At 50.2% G+C, this 16,740-nt stretch overlaps 1 protein-coding gene across 2 annotated transcripts in view; it reads right to left on the bottom strand.

The window, feature by feature from the left end:
• CRTAC1 (cartilage acidic protein 1) overlaps positions 1-16,740 on the bottom strand; it is a 165,384-nt gene that overhangs the window by 10,361 nt on the left and 138,283 nt on the right. The window contains exons 12-15 of one of the 2 annotated variants that reach the window (XM_033186641.1): positions 9,543-9,688; positions 8,125-8,167; positions 5,631-5,774; positions 5,006-5,182 (exon numbers count right to left, since the gene is read on the bottom strand). In XM_033186641.1, the coding sequence (XP_033042532.1) occupies positions 5,064-5,182; positions 5,631-5,774; positions 8,125-8,167; positions 9,543-9,688 (452 nt within the window). In that variant the 3' untranslated portion in view covers positions 5,006-5,063. Of the gene's footprint in view, positions 1-5,005; positions 5,183-5,630; positions 5,775-8,124; positions 8,168-9,542; positions 9,689-16,740 lie in introns of those variants that run through there. The other variant, XM_033186631.1, reaches the window with a different exon arrangement.

Genomic DNA, 16,740 nt, shown 5'->3' with positions numbered 1-16,740 from the left:
GGACCTTTGTCAGTGTTGTTCACAGATATATATCCCAAGCCACTAGAACAACACCCAGCACACAGTAGGTGTTCAGTCACTGTACATCACATGAACAACTGGTTAAATAACTTCCTCAGTGTCAGTTACCTAGAGATTACACAGCATAAGGCTTAAGAACCCAGGTTTTGGAGCCAGTCATGAGTTTGAATTACAGCTCTTGCCACTTTAGCTAGCTATATGACTTTGCATAATTTACTGTTTCTGAGCCTCAGTTTCTTGGGTAATAAAATAGACTAATAACATTTATATTCTGGGATGGGTGTGAGGATTCATGGAGACATGGATGTAAAGTTCTTGGCATACGGCAGGCATTGCATAAATGTTAGCTGCTTTCCTGGAGGATGTTTTTCTTCTCTCTTGCATCTCATTTTCCCTCTGGTGGCCTATTTTTTGACCACTTCACTGTCAACAGTAGTTCCTTGGAGGACAAGTCACCGTGGGAGGGGTTGGCATCATCTGTGGTGTTAACCAGCCCATGTTCTTTTGCCTTCCTTCCAGGATGTGCCTGTTGCTACGGAGACACAACAGCAACCCCTGGCAGGTTCCTGGCCCCTGTGGCTGGGATTCTGGCCTCAGAGAAGGCTGGCCTTGGGGACAGGGAGGCAGGGAGGGGCTCGGTTTGCCTTCTGGGCTGGAAGTCTGGGTGGAGGTATCAGCCTGGAATCTGTTGGAAGAACTTTGCTGGCTCCCTGCAAAAATGAAATGCTCATCTTCCTGTCTCCATGGGGCTCTTGGAGTCTGGAGCGGAGTTCCTGCTTGGGCTGAGGTCCAGTGGCACTGGTCTGGGTGTGATGCCCAGACCCTAGGAGGGGGCCATAGCAGCCAGAGTGACATGTAATCAAACTCCTGGCCCTCAGAATGGCACCTTCCCAGAGTAGGGTTGGCAACCATGTAGATGCTTAAAGAGGCCTGGTGGATGGTTTACCATTCTGCCTCAGCGAAGGCTGGCCGAGCCCGCCTGGCGAGGGTACTCTCGACATGAGTGAGCACTGCCACCTCTTCTTGTAGACTTGAACGTGACCGTGGGGAGGACTGTTTCAGATCACTGGGCCTCCAGGGGCTCCATTTTCCCCTTCCCAATCTTGCTCTTGATCCTGGGCAGCATGAGTGACTGTGGCTTTTGCTTAAACCAATTCACCATCCCAAATGAAGAAGGGAGTGGTAGTTGAGAGTGCCAGCAGGCAGCCAGACTCCTGGGATCCAATCCTGCCTTCATCTGTCCGGGCTATGTGACCCTGCACAAACCATTTAGCTTATCTGTAAACCTGGGATAATTACAGCACCTTCCTCTTGAGATTATTGTGAGGATTAGACGAGTTGATTATTGTGAAGACTTTAGATTCAACCCAGACACGTCGAGCCCACTAAATGTAAGCTATCATTGTCATTTTAAGGTGTACGTGCCTGTGAAGAGGGAGTTCTTGAGCAGAATAAAAATGGTATTATTCTTATTATTTGGTTTCTCTTGAAAAATGGGGAGTTGTGGCAGCAGTGGCCCACCTTCCTGCTGGAGTGAGTTGCGGCTGCCTGGTGCAGGCAGGTGGGGGACCAGCTCCTCCATTTGCATAATCCCTTCCGGGTCCATTTCATTACTTGACTGCCCCTAAAGGCATTTGCTATTTTTGTTACAAATTAAAGTGTAGCACAAGCCAACAAAGATGTCAGGAGCCCGGGTGGGGCTACGGGACAAGGAAAAGACAGACTTATCTGCACAGGAGGGGACGGAACGGTTTGGGCTCCCACGGGTCTCAGAGAAAGAGATTAGAAGAAAGAGGGGAACGGGAATGCTGAGCCTGGGTAGATTGGGGGTGGCTTTGCACCCACAAATCTGTGCCTGGTATAGCACAGACCAGTAGATGCATTGAATTTGAGGCACCTGCTCAAAAAGCCTGTACTGCTACGTCAATGGGGAGAAGCTCTGTATTTTTTTTTGGCGGTGAGGAGCAGGTAACGTTGAGTGGGTTCACTATCCACCTGTCCTCTGTATCTTTCAGCCTTGTATCTCTTGCAACACAAGCATCTTGGGGGCAGGGGATTTGTCCACCTCATTAGAGGGTCCCTATCACATTCCTCATGGGAGGAACCTAGTGCTTGTCATACAGGATATTCTCAGTAAATGCTTGCTGAATGAATATGTAAATGAATGAATGCAGAGAGCTTGCTTTCTGGTATAGCAACTGAGAATTCAGTTTGACGTTTTAGACAGCCCTTTGGTGTCCCACTTCTATCCCATGCACTTGGCTCCTCTATCTGGCTGGAGGGAAGGCAGTGTGTAGGGGTGGCAACCACATTACCTTCACTTACCATTACATACCTAGAGCCTAGCTCAGTACCTGGCACATAATAGGTGCTCAACGAGGCCGGGCGCGGTGGCTCAAGCCTGTAATCCCAGCACTTTGGGAGGCCGAGACGGGTGGATCACGAGGTCAGGAGATCAAGACCATCCTGGCTAACACGGTGAAACCCCGTCTCTACTAAAAAAATACCAAAAATTAGTCGGGCGATGTGGCGGGCGCCTGTAATCCCAGCTACTCGGGAGGCTGAGGCGAGAGAATGGCGTAAACCCGGGAGGCGGAGCTTGCAGTGAGCTGAGATCCGGCCACTGCACTCTAGCCTGGGCGACAGACTCCGTCTCAAAAAAAAAAAAAGGTGCTCAACGAATATTACTTTCACTTACCATCGTACGCCTAGAGCCTAGCTCAGTACTGGGCACATAGTAGGGGCTCAACAAATATTACTTTCACTTACCATTGTGTGCCTAGAGCCTAGCTCAGCACCTGCACGTAGCAGGGGATCAACAATATTACTTTCACTTACCATTGTGTGCCTAGAGCCTAGCTCAGCACCTGCACGTAGCAGGGGATCAACAAATATTACTTTCATTTACCACTGTTACCTTCACTTACCATTGTATGCCTAGAGCCTAGCCAAATATTTGGCACATTGTAGGTGCTCAATCCGTATTTGTTGAACTCATGAATGAATCAAATGGAAGCCTTATCCTGGAGTCTGAGTGCTGTAGTGGTGCTCTTATCAGCTGTGGGAACTTAGAACTCCTCTTTGCAACTCATTGGACCCCACTCACCCAACACGGTCACATGACACAGACATACTCTGTTATATAAAACTCAATGTAAAGGCATTCATGATCACTTATAAGGCATCATCTGAAGTCTGCTGTCACCCTGAACCCCCAATGTCCTTGGCAGGCTGTCTCTGTAGTTGTCTTGTCCCTTATTTCTTGTGCTGTTGTGTATGGACAGTCAATGGGCACTGTTATCTTGTCATTTACCACTGCATTTGGAACCATTCCTCTGTGGGTTTTGGGTTTTACTTATCTCGCTATCTTAGATACACTTTGTTCATTTTTTAAAAGGCAGCAGCAGCTTCCAGAAGGACTAAGGAATAGTCTGAACAGTGACAGAGCCGCCTGTTACCCCTCTGACAAGATGGTGTGGTGGGAAAGGGCTCCAGCCCTGGCCTGGGGAGCAGTGGGCTCCATGACCTTGGGCGCAGTGACCTTGAACACTTCAGCTCTCTGAGCCTCATCTCTGGAGCCCTTTCAGATCTTTAATTCTACGTCAATACACAGGAATGGGCTTTCTAGAAGTGGAATGATTTTTAAATTGGTGTCTGCTTTTCAGAGAAATTGTAGCTGTTTTCATTTAAAAACTTTTCATTTACGCTCCTGTTCTGAGTGTAAAAACAGCACTAGCTACAAGGAATTCATATTTTGTGATTTATTAGGAGTATTACTATGATATCAGAAAATTGGCAGGGTTCTTTGTTTGTTTGTTTGTTAAATATGTTTTTTAAAGGGTTCCTGTATTCTTAAGTGTAATTTTATTATATCCTGGGATGACTTTTTTTCCCTATGAAGAATAGATCTATGTTTTACAACAAGCCTTCACTACCGAGGCTGGTCGTGAGCATATTCTATGGTGTTACATCATTCCCAAAGGGTGTTCTGGCTACAGGAGTGTTCTATTTTCCAAGCAGATTGCAGAGACCAAGCAGCAAGGTTCTTTCTAGAAATCAGAGTAAACTGAGATGAGCCATGCCTATGTCCAGCCAGACACTGAGGAGTCTTAGAAAGGAAAGGCCCTTAGGGATATACCAGCCCAACTCTCTTGTCATCTACATTAGGGAAACTGAGGCCCAGCATGGAGAAGTGACTTCCTGTAGGTAAAAGGCCCAGAGTACACACTCCATTTCTGCCCCTCACTCATCACACATCCTTCACTTGGCCCAAACCCTGGTCCCCCAAATGTGAACAGTGTTATACACAACCAGCCAGTGCTGGTGCCTGAGGGTGATACCTGCTTTGTGTTATGATCTGCTTTCAAAGCATCCCATGGTGGAAGGGCTGCTCCTAATTCAGCATTCCAATCAGTTCTACTTGCCCCAGACCCTTTTTATCACCAGCTTGGCACTAATATCTAGTAGAGAGTTTATTGGCATAATTTCTTCATAAAAGAGGCTGGAAGGCTTAGCAAGTTCAAATGATAACATTTTTATCAAGAGTCCCAAAGGACCACCCTTTTCCTTCCCATCACCACCACCAACACCAATAAGGCTTTCTCTAGCACAGGAAGTCAGGGGCAAAAAGCAGAAACAGCACAGGCCAAATCAGCAGGCACATGGTACATTATCAGATCAACCAGCAAGCAACCACCTGAGAGCCATCTTTGTTAAGGGCAAAATAAGGAGCTCATGAGACACTGGAGGATACAAGACTATCTTGATTCTTCTGAAGGAGTGAGGGAGGCTGGATGGGGTAATGGGGAGACTTTCCTTTCTGTTTTCTCAGAAAACATGCAAAGAAAGTCTTCACAAACAACTAAGGTTGCGTCAGTATCCCAACCTTCCCTTTTCAAAGATGGCCACCCCTGTTGTCCATTCAGAGGGAGCACACAGCAGAATCTACTGGGCGTGGAGAGAGAGACAGGCAGCAGGAGAGAGATTTAGTTTTCCACAAAGGCTGTTAGTTTTGTTTTGTTTTTTTCCTTTATTGATGGGATTTAAAGTGCATATAACTGAAGGCAAAGTCCAAGGCCTAGAGAAAGATATGAGGCCCGAGAGAGAGGCTCAGAGATTCTAAAGGCGGCAGAAGAATACCCACCTAAAAAGGCCACTTGAGCTGCAAAACGGACAGGACAGGGAGATAGAAAATGGGAAAAAGAGAAAGGGGGTGGGGATGGGGTGGGGGTGGAGGAAGGAGTTTGGGAAGAAGAAATTACCAGTTTAGAAATTCAGCCAAAGATGAGTAGTAGGAGTTAGTTTATATCCCAGCTATGAAAATATGGGCTGACCTCAAGGTAGGAACAGTTGTTTTAGGAAAGGTAAGAAGAATGATAGCCTCAGGCCAGGACACAGCATCCCCTGGCCCTTCAGGTGATGGTAGAAGTGATGGGGCTTCTCCAAGCCTCTGTCATGGTCTTCCCTGGAGACCCAATGTGGGTCAAAGGAGACTCTATCCAGCCAGGAGAAGGAAGGGGTTGGGGACCTTGATCTGGGGGCCTACCCAGAGCTCCCCAGTGGAAGGCAACTTCCCTTTGCTACTGGACTATGGCTGGGGCCCCACTCACCCACACAGGCTGTGCCATCCTCGTTGGGCTCGTAGCCCCGACTGCACCTCTTGTTGGTCCGGCACCTGTAGCTTCCATAGGTGTTGACACATACGGGCTTGTCTCGAGGGCACACGAATGGGAACTGGATGCATTCATTGGTGTCTGCAAGGCGAGGGGAACCACTCACCATGAAGGTGTGGGGCAGCAAGTCCCAGCCCAGGCTCTGCCTGCCCATACATTATCTGGCTTTGGGAAAGTGCCTTCCTCGCAGAGCTCCAGTTTCCCTGCTTCAATTCCCTTGGCTGGCTCCTCCTGTACTTGGTCTCTATATGCTGGGGGGCACTCAGGCTTGGTCGTGGGTCCTCTCTTCTATCTACCACAATCGTTCTAGGTGATCTCTTCATGCATGGATGATTCCAAAAGTTCTATCTCCAGTCGCAGCCTCTTCCTGTAGCTCCAGATTCACGAATACAATAACCCATGACCTACTTGACAGCTCCGCTTGGATGTCTAAGATGCACCTCGTGCTTAATATGTCCAAAATAGAACTCCAGATTCTGCCCTGCCCTTAAACCTCTCTTGCCCTCTATTCTGTCTTCTCTAGCTCAATCATTACCCCCATCATCTATCAGCTGCTCAAGGAGAAATCAGAGCGACCCCGATTGCTTCGCCTTTCTTGCGCCCTGTGCGATTTCACAGCAGAGCCTGTCCACTCTTCCCCACAGTCCACCAGTCCACCTCTCTCTGTCAACTCTTTCTCATTCCTCTGCCACCACCCAATTTCCTGCCATCATGACCTCTTGCCTGGACTTCTGCAGCTGCCTCCACACAGAATACCTGGCTTCCCCTCTTCCCTTCAATTCACTCTGCAATTCAGCAGCTGAAGTGAGCCTTTAAAAACATGAATCACATCATATCACTCTCTAGTTTAGCTTCTAAGGCCACTAAGAGCAAAATTCAGACTCCCTACAGGGGCCTTATGGACTCTCCATCATCTCCAGGCCATACTGGCCTCCCTCCTTCTCCTTCGACACATGAAGCCTTTGTCTTGCCTCCTGCTTTTCACTCCTGCCTTTCCCTCAGCTCTTTCTGGGCCTGGATCCTTCTCATCCTTCAGGTCTCAGTTCAAAGTCTTTCTCCCGAGGCCCTCCCTGACCACTCTGTCTGGAATAGTCTCCAGGGAGCACCTTGCTCAGAGGGTTCTGAAATCATCTTGTCCAGCTGTGTGGTTTGTCTCCCTCTACTAGAATGGATGCCCCTCTTGTGGAGGCTGGGGTGGGCGTGGCACTTGGCCCCAGCTCCCAGCATGACACTTGCTGTGTATGAGGCACATAACTGCCTGTTGGGTGATGAAAAGGAAGAGGAGGCTTATCTCAAAGGGTCCTTCCAGCAGGCAGAGAAGACACTGGAATTTCTGTGCACCTGCACTGTGTGTTTGGAGTGGGGCCAGGTGGGGATGTGGAGAGCATAGGGGAGTCATTTCCTCCTCCAGCCACCCTTGGCACCACTGCTCCTTCGCGTCCCAACCTGTGCTCCTTTGTCCAGACAGTGCCTGCCACCAGAACCCTGTCTCCCCTCTCTGTGACTGCCAAACTCCTCCTCATTCCTCAGGGCCCAGGCTTGGACCTCACTTTCTCTAGGGCACCTTCTAGGACCCTCCCTATGCTGGTTTAGGGCCCCTGCTTTGTAGTCTCCAAGCCCCTGCCCTCCCCCATCTGGGCCCTGATCACACTGTGTGGTTGTCAGCTGTTTACTTGTGTGGCTCTCCATTGGCTTTTAGCTCCTGAGAGTGGTATCTGTCTTGTTTACTCCTGTATCTCAGTAGCAAAGGGCTAATGAGCGGCTGCAGAGTAGACTTGGGAAGAATGCTGGATGAGGGTTCAAGGAAGGAGGGATCCTTGGCCGGATCCCTCATTGCTGGTCACTGGGATGGGAAGTCTCCTGGACACTGAACTTCTAGGCTGCCCCTTCCCATTCCAGGCCTTTGGGGACTTTCAGAAGGTTCTTGGACCCTCAAGGAGCTGCCATCCTGGTAGTGCTGCAGCTACCTGCCTGCCCGAGTACTGCACCAGGCTGCAGTCTCCCTTCCACAATGTGACCACACTCCATACACTATTTTACCCCAATGCCTTGGCAATGCCCACCCTTGCCTGCCAGTCCCCTTGCTTGCTGCTCCACATGGACTTGCTGGCCATGGCATGTGGCTATTCCCCCTATGCCAGGGTGGTGGTGTGTCTCCTTCCCATGTGCACTTTCTCGGTACTCATGGCAGGGAAACGCTGCCAGTTCCCAGAACTGTAGTGATTCAGCCTGTGGGTCATTAATATCACTCCCACTCTGGTGAGTCATGTGGTGGTTGTCTTGGCATATGGAGTCCCAGGACAAACAACACCCTCCCCTGTCCTCCTTTCTACCCCTTGCTTGTACCCTGGACCTTGCCATGAGTCAGGCGGGCGTTCCCCAGGGAGATTCCGGCCTCCGCCCCATGCCCTGGTGACTGAAGGCAACTCACCCATGCAATGGCCATTTTCCTGCTGGGAGAATCCTTGGCCGCACTGCAAGGTGGGCAGAAACAGAGACATGAGTGAGTTGAGAAGGTCCCATCCCAGGTTCCCTCGTAGTCATGGCCACAGAGCAGCTGTTGCCCTAACCACAGTGTGAGGCATGCTTTGGGCCTGGGGGGAGCCCCCTCCCTTGTAAGACCCTTCCTTTGTGCTGAGAACAGAAGCCTGGCAGGGAGGCCACGAATGGATACAGTTCAGACGCTTGCTCATTTCCCTGTGCAGGGGATCCACGTGCCTGAGATGGGATGCCTAGCAGAACCTGTCCCTCCTGTAGCATAGCCTTGAGGCTGAAGTTGGGTCTGTCAGGGCAAAGAGTAATGAGGGCTGGGAGATGCTTTTTGAAGTGTCTGCTCACTGCCGACACGCACTTCTCCAAGAACCTCCCCTCACGTGGGTGGGTGCCTGCAGCCATGCTTGTGTTCCGTCTCTCTGGCCAGGGCTGACGGGCGGACATCCTAGCAGGAGGGAAGACTCAAGGCTTTGCAGCAAGAATTTGAACAAATGGACTCAAGACTTGAGAGTTCGGAGCTGGTCCTGCCAGGCTGTGGAGGCTCTACCATGCCCATATGGGGGTCTCAGAGACAGCAGCCTGGGGTGGGGCAGGGGACTCAAAATGTAACACACTTGGCACAAAATGTCAATCTACCATACTGATGAATGAGGTGGGTGTATGGGGATTGTTGGGGAAGAGGGGCCCCTCTCCTCCCAAAGCCAGTGCACGGACAAAGGTCCTTGAGCTCCTAGGGCTGAGGCCATCAAGCTGCCAGTTTCCACTCATCCTGAGCTTCCCTGAGTTTTGTGAGTGATCCTCCTTATAAGTCCCCTTTATTTGTGTGAGTTTCGATGGGTTACTGTTACTCGCCACCAAGTGAACCCCATCAGAGTTGGAATGACACTGCTGACATGGGTCCAGAGCTGCTCCTCAAAGAGACCCCAGAAGCCCTGCTGCAGGCTCTGAGCACCATCTTAGGGCAACAGGAGGTCTCGTCAGAGACTTGGAAAGAACCAGGAGGGCAGCAGGAGACCTGGGGTCATTTTTTAACTCTGCTCACAACTGACTGTGCAGCCTAGGTGGGCCTTGGTGGGTTTCCTCTCTTAACTTCGGTTTTCTTCCTCTGTAAAACTGGTGCAAAAATGCTTGCCCTGCCAATACAGCAGGGATTCTTTGAGGAGCAGAAAAGATGTGGGTGTGATAGTGTTGTGCAAACTACAAATGGAGGGATCAGTATGAGGCCTTCGCTTTGCCAAGAAGATTTCCATCACTCTAGAGGCTGAGTTTGCAGATTCCTGGGAACCCAGCTTCAGCCCATGGGGTTGTGGGTGGTGCCCACTTTTCTGGCTATGAGGCCCAGATGCCTTTGCCCACCTCCAGTGGGGCTGGGTTCTGAAGTGTGTCCTCATCCCGGGGGTAGGGGATCTCCAGCACCGAGTTCATCTCCCTGCTGGCCACGTTCCGGCTCACCATCTTGCCATCTGGCCATGTCACCTCCACACTGCCGGCTTCATCCTTCCCTGAGGGATGGAAGGAGAGCGCATCAGCAGCAGAGGAGAGCAGGAGGCTCTCAGAGGAAGCATCAGCATCAATGAATTCATCCATTGAATAAAAGCATGAATTAAGCACTGTTCTAAGTGCTAAGGAAATGGTGAACGAGACAGATTTGAGGTCCCTCCTCTCTGGAACAATGCTGTCCAATATACCTGTCTGTCTGCAAGGACAGAAATGTTCTGCATCTATGCCGTCCAGTACGGTAGCCACTGGTCACATGTGGCTGTTGAGCACTTGAAGTGGGACTTGTGTTGACTGAGGAGGTGAATTTTCAATTTTATTTAACTTTAATTAATTTAAATTTAATAGCCACACATGGCTGGTGGCTGTCATGTTGGATAGTGCAGCTCTCGAACTCACGTTCTAGCGGAGAGGCTAAGCATCAGGAGGCTGTACTAGAGGACACGGTAAGGCCTGTGATAAGCAGGTTGTCTTTGGAGTCTGGGGTTCAAATCTTGGCTCTACCCCTTACCTGGTATGTTGGAAAGGGCATGGCGGGAAGTGGGTGGGAGACCTGGGGACAAATCTCAGCTTTGCAGCTAACTGGCTTTGTCATCCCAGGAATGCTTCTTGTATTTCTATTTATTGAGCTCTGCTAAGGGCCGGGCTCTCTCTTGTCACTGGGGATGCCCCTGTTCTCATGGAGTTCCTGCTCCAATTGGGGAGACAAGCAAACACATGAACAAATAAATCATGTCAGATATTGACAAAAGCAGGGCAAGTAGGTAAGGAGGAGCTGGGGGTTGCCAGGGCCTTGTCTAGTCAGGTGGTCAGGGGCAGCCTCTTAGGGAGGGGGCATTTGCACTGAGCTCCACATAAAAACTTGGAAAAAGAGCTGGGCATGGTGGCTCATGCCTGGAATCCCAGCTACTCAGGAGGATGAGGCAGAAGGATCGCCTGAGCCCAGGACTTCAAGGCCAACCTGGGCAACATAGTGAGACCCTGCTTCTGAAAAAAACAAAAAACAACAACAACAACAACAACAAAAACAAACAAACAACAACTTAGAAAGATGGAGTGATAAACAGCTGGCAGGTGGAGGACAGGGGAGAAAGACCATTCTACAAATCTAAGATGCTTACAGAAGATGTTGGGAAGCTCAGAGATATTCACAGTGAATCCATTTGCACACACCCCTAAAGCAACGTGCTACATCATTGGTGGAAAGCAGACTGGAAAGATTTGTCAGATGTTTAGGCACTGTCAAAGCCAGCCCCAGCTCCCCGCATAAGGAAACAGGCCTGCCACTGTGGCAAGGTCAGGCTAATGGTGATGGATGGGGGTGGGGAGGAGGCGGGGGTGGGCCTCACCTTCCGGGAGAGGCTGCTCTCAGGTCAGCCCCTGGGAAGGATTGCTGTGCCCAGCACAGACAGGGGGAGCGCACAGCCCACTCTATCACCCATGGGGCTGAGCAGATGTGGGGACACGGGGTCCTGCAGGGGGCCTCGAAATCAACACACTCCCCCAAACACCATTCCTGGGTTAAATAATATATCACCCACATATATGCACTATTATTTTTCCTAACATATGTAGATAGTGTTAGAAAACAAATTAAACTTAAAATTGCTGTTGAATGTATATTCACTTTTGGTCATTGCTATCCACCAATGGATTTTACAACGATAGCTACTATGGGGTGGACGGTAGTTGGCAAAATATCTTGATGTATAAAGGGGGTTTCCATATTTTAGATAAGGGTGTTTGGAGGCTACATGCAGACTTGGAGGAGAATCTTTGTGTAGACTTCTGGTAGAGACCACTGTGGGGCATGGAGGAAGGGAGCCAGGTGCTGGGGGGGAGGGCCCATGATGAGGGGGTTCCAGAGGGAGTTACGCCTTGCGAGCCACAACCCCCAGCTTCTAGATCCTTCCCATGTTTGGTCTCCTGTTGCTCTCCCACCCTGGCCTCCAGGGGAGTCTCACTGGAACGTCCCATCCTTGCTGCTGCCATGCTGTGAGTCTATGAGGGCCAGGGCCAGAGCTACGCTCTGAAGTGTCCATGGAGAAGCAGCCCCTGCCCTCATGGGCTCGGCAGGCAGCAGCCACAGAGACGCTCGGAGACAGAGGCTCGTCCTCACACACTGAGTTCCTCTCCCACACAGCTCAGTTGCTCTTTGCACAGAGAAATCCTCTCCTTCCGGGTCCAACCTTACTGTTCTGGGTTTTGCTTTATCAAGCAAGGAATTATTTCTCATCAATCCCTCAATCTACAAGAATCCCTTCTGCAGAAGAGGGGTAAAAAATGGGACTGGGGAGTGCCAACTACAGATTTTCTTTTCTTTCTTTCTTTTTTTTTTTTTTTCCAGATGGTGTCTCACTCTGTCACCCAGGCTGGAGTGCGGTGGTGGGATCTCAGCTCACTGCAACCTTCCCCTCCCAGGTTTCAGCGATTCTCCTGCCTTAGCCTCCTGAGTAGCTGGGATTACAGGCATGTACCACCGCACCTGGCTAATTTTTGTATTTTTAGTACAGACGGGGTTTCGCCATGTTGGCCAGGCTGGTCTCAAACTCCTGACCTCAAGTGATCCATCCACCTCAGTGTTGGGATTACAAGCGTGACCCATCACACCTGGCCAGATTTTTTTTTTTTTTTTCTAATTTGAAGTAGAATCTTGAGGCGCGAGAGATTTGGCATTTTCAGGGTGTGCAGTTCCCAAATTAAGTGGCACATATAAAAGGTAAATATTTGCCGTTAAAAGGAGACAAAGAACAGCAAATGTTTCTTACCTAAGACTGCAGAACAACTACATGAATATGTTTTCCAGCCTGACTGAAGGGCCACAAAGGACTCAAAAGAGTCGCGGAATATTCACAGACAGTCACAGATTTGCCTGTGGTACTTGCCGCACTTAGTTTTTTTTTGTTTTGTTTTGTTTTCTGTTTTTATTTTGAGATGGAGTTTTGCTCTTGTTGCCCAGGCTGGATTGCAGTGGCGGGATCTCAGTTCACCACAACCTCCACCTCCCAGGTTCAAACAATTCTCCTGCCTAGGCCTTCCCAAGTAGCTGGGATTACAGGTATGCGCCACCATGCCTGGCTAACTTTGTATTTTTAGTAGAGACAGGGTTTCTCCATGTTGGTTAGTCTGGTCTCGAACTCCCGACCTCAGGTGATCCACCCGCCTCGGCCTCCCAAAGTGCTGGGATTACAGGTGTGAGCCACCACGCCCAACGGGAGTTAGTTTTGAGTTCTGCTTCAGCAGCTTCCTCTAGACCCAGACGTGGTGCAGGGGGCCTGGGACTATGAGATAAGCAGACCTCAGAAAGCACAACCAGCAGGACTCCCTCCTCTGCTGCTGTTTTTTGCTAACTTGGGCATCCTCTCTGGGCCTCAGTTTCTTCATCTATAAGATGGGGGTGCTGGCCGACAGCCTTACCACTCCTGGGAAGCAGAGCCTTTCTACCCTGGAGCAGGAGTCCTGCCCCGCCGTTAATCATTCACCTCAGCGTCCCTGGCACCATCAGCTCTTGGACATGGGGTCTCCCTACAGTTTCCAAAGGGCTTTCTGGTGTTGGTAACAACAGTGAACACTGACAACATGCTCCAAGCTGTACCAACTGCTTTATGATGCTAACGCATTAAAACTTTACATCTCCACGAGGAAGGTGCCAGTGTTATCATTTCTGTCTTAGAGACGAGAAGGCGGAGCCATGGAGAGGTGCAGTGAATCGCCCAGTTGCCCAGCAGAGGTCCGACAGATCCCAGAGCCGGTATCTACTGTGCCCCGGTTACACTGCCCACCCTATCCCACGCCCAGCAGCCACCATATACCAAGCTTTGTGCAGGGATTTGGGATTCAACAGAGAATGAGACAGACCCAGGCCCCATTCTCATGATTCCCATGGGAGCAACGAATGCAAGTGATTATATTATAAGCTGGGAAAGTGCCACAACAGCAGTGCTACCATGTGGTGAGAGAGGTGGGTCATTTCATTTGGGCATTGCAGGAGGAGTAAGAGTTTGTGAGGCGGAGAAGGCAAGGAAGGAGCATTCCAGGGAAAGGATACAGTGTGGGCAAAGGTACAGCGGCATCCAAGGGTAAGTTGTAGCTGAAGGTCAGGAAGAAGTTCAGAGCGGGAAAGAGTGTCAGAATGTGTATCAGGTGGGAATGTGTATCAGAGGAGGCTGGGGAGGGGCTTCAGAGCCTTCACACTTACGAGGTGGGTATTTTATCCCCATTCTCCAGATGTCGACATTGAGGCTTGACAAGGTGAAGTGACTTGCAAGTGTCTGAGCTAGGACCGGAAACCAGTCTCCTGTCCTTAGGCGCAGCTCATCCTTCTGCCCAGGCAATCTGCATAACATCTTAAGTCTTCCTGGGGCGGGCTGCATGGCCGAGGGGAACTGGCTCCCAGACACCGCACACCAGCAGCCTTGAAGCCGGCCAGTCCTGCCAGGCCTGTGTGTAGGGGAGGGCTGAGCAGAGGAGCGCCCCCCATTAACCAGCAGAGACATGAGGTCAGGAGCAGCAGTGAGTCACCTCTGGCAGCTTTTAAAGGACAGAGGCCAAGGAGGCAGAGAGAATTGCACTTTTCAGAAGAATTACAAACAAAACAGATGGTGGGAATACAGTTGGTAGAATATTTTTGCACTTTAATAAAGCAATTTTTATGTGGGCCACTGAATTTCCCTTCCCTAAATGAGCATCAGCCAGCGCGGAGAGGCAGCTCTGAGTCACCTGCAAGCAATTAGCTGAAAGGACGGTGGCATGTGTGGGTGGGGCTGGGGCATCGGCAATGCCGGTTGTGGGGGAGGGGGAAGAGGGGAGGGAGAATGGTGGGGGTGGCTGCCTGAGCCGGTGACTCCCAGTGGAGCTGGCGGAGGCAAATAGATGATTGGTGTTGTTTTTATTTTCTGGGTTTGGGAGTGAGCTGCCTCGGCCCGCTACCAGTTGGGAAGAGGAGGGTGGGCATGTGGGGCTTGGGGCTGGGTTCCGAGCAACCAGGTTGGTGGTGGGGGAGCCCTCGACAAGGGCTATAAGCAGAAACACTTATTTTCAGCAGGAGGTGAGGAGCAGCAGGGAAAGGCCGGGGTGGAGAGGGACTGTGGAACTTGGTGGGGGGCTCCACTGAGCAAGGCAGGGTCCACTGAGAAGGGACCCCACAGCAAGATGTCGCTGTGAGAGCTCTGCACAACACAGTGGGCCCTCTGGGAACCCCCCATGCTGACACTCACTGCCTGTGGACGGAGGTGGGGAGTACAGGTGAGGGCCTGCGTCCTCTGGGTGTGCTCCAGTGGGAGCAGACACGTGTGCACACTCACATACACGTCCATGTACCCACACATGCGCACCGCACCTTGCTGCAAAATCAGGAGGAGGCAGCGCACGACTCATGGAGGCAGGAAGGGGGCAGGGGCCCTGGGGGCAGGCGAGTTGAAGTCTTGTGAGTGCCGGCAGGGGAGCTTCCCGGTGGCTCCTCTCCTCTACTCCTCAGTCATAGGGGACCTCAAGGCAGGCCTTTCTCAGATTCATGTTGTAGACATCCCCACTTCTCACCCCAACTGCTCAGAACTGGAAACAATCTAACTGTCCATCTAGAGGGTACTAGGTAAATAGGTGGTGAGTGTGACTGTTGCCTCACAGTGAAATACTCCACAGCCCTGAAAGGAAACAAGAGATATGCACAGACTTGGCATGCTGTCCAGGATGTGTACACACACTCATGCACACACACACTCACACGTGTATATAACAGGCTCTCACTCTGTTACCCAAGCTGGAGTACAGTGTTGTGATCATAGCTCACTGCAGCCTCAAACTCCTGGCCTTGAGCAATCTTCCTGCCTCATCCTCCTGAGTAGCTGGGACTATAGGCTTGCACCACCACACTGGGCTAATTTTTATAGAGAGGGGGTCTCACCATGTTGCCTAGGCTGGTCTTGATCTCCTAGCCTCAAGAAATCCTCCCTCCTTGGCTTCCCAAAGCACTAGGATTACAGGTATGAGCCACTGCACCTGGCCTTGGACATATGGTTAAGAGGGGAAAAAAGCAACTTACAGAAACAAGTGGAAAGTATTCTTTTGATTTTAAAAATTGCCAAGAAATACGTGTCTGTGTATTCCTGTGTATATGACATGTAATAAAAGCACATCACAAGCATGACCTGTCCAACCCAGACCACTGTGCTGGAAAACTGCTCCTTGCCCTTTCCCCTCTGCACTCCTAATCCATTCCTCTGTTCTGCATTTTCTTTTCTTTTCTTTTTTTTTTTGAGATGGAGTTTCGCTCTTGTTGCCTAGACTGGAGTGCAATGGCACAGTCTTGGCTCACCGTAACCTCTGCCTCCTGGGTTCAAGCGATTCTCCTGCCTCAGCCTCCCGAGTAGCTGGGATTACAGGCATGCACCACTATGCCCAGCTAATTTTGTATTTCTAGTAGAGACGGGGTTTCTCCATGTTGGTCAGGCTGGTCTCTAACTCCCGACCTCAGGTGATCTGCCCGCCTTGGCCTCCCAAAGTGCTGGGATTACAGGCGAGAGCCACTGCACTCGGCTGCATTTTCTTTTTTCATAGCCCATTATATCTTCTAACATTCTATTTATTTACCTATTTACTATGTGTATTATGTACATAAGTTCCTTCTACTGGAACGTAGGATGGCTTGTGGCAAGGATCTTCAGTTTTGTGTTTGGCACACAGTAGGTGCTCAGTAAATATGTAGTCACTAAATGAATCAAATGATATTGAGGGAAGGTGAAGGAAGAAACATTTACTTTTTCCTTAATATTCCAAACAGTGGTGAAATGATGAGTAATTTTTCTTCTTTTAAAAATAATTGTCTTATTTTCCTATAATCAATATGCATTGTTCTTACAATGAGAAAAAAAAAGTTTTCCAAAACATTCCCATTCTTTGGACTGGACCTTCCCACTTCCGGGCCTTTGGCCAAGCCAGTGCAACCTCTGGAATGCTCTCCTTAGGCCTTCGCCTACCCCTTCTAAGCTCCCACTGTCCTTCTAGACCTAATTCCAGTCCCACTTCCTCTGGGAAGCTGCCCAGAACAAAACTGACTTCT

Source organism: Trachypithecus francoisi, unplaced genomic scaffold (genome assembly GCF_009764315.1).
Source record: "Trachypithecus francoisi isolate TF-2019V2 unplaced genomic scaffold, Tfra_2.0 Contig01579, whole genome shotgun sequence".
Taxonomy (NCBI): Eukaryota; Metazoa; Chordata; class Mammalia; order Primates; family Cercopithecidae; genus Trachypithecus; species Trachypithecus francoisi.
This window is presented reverse-complemented; position numbering and strand designations above follow the sequence as displayed.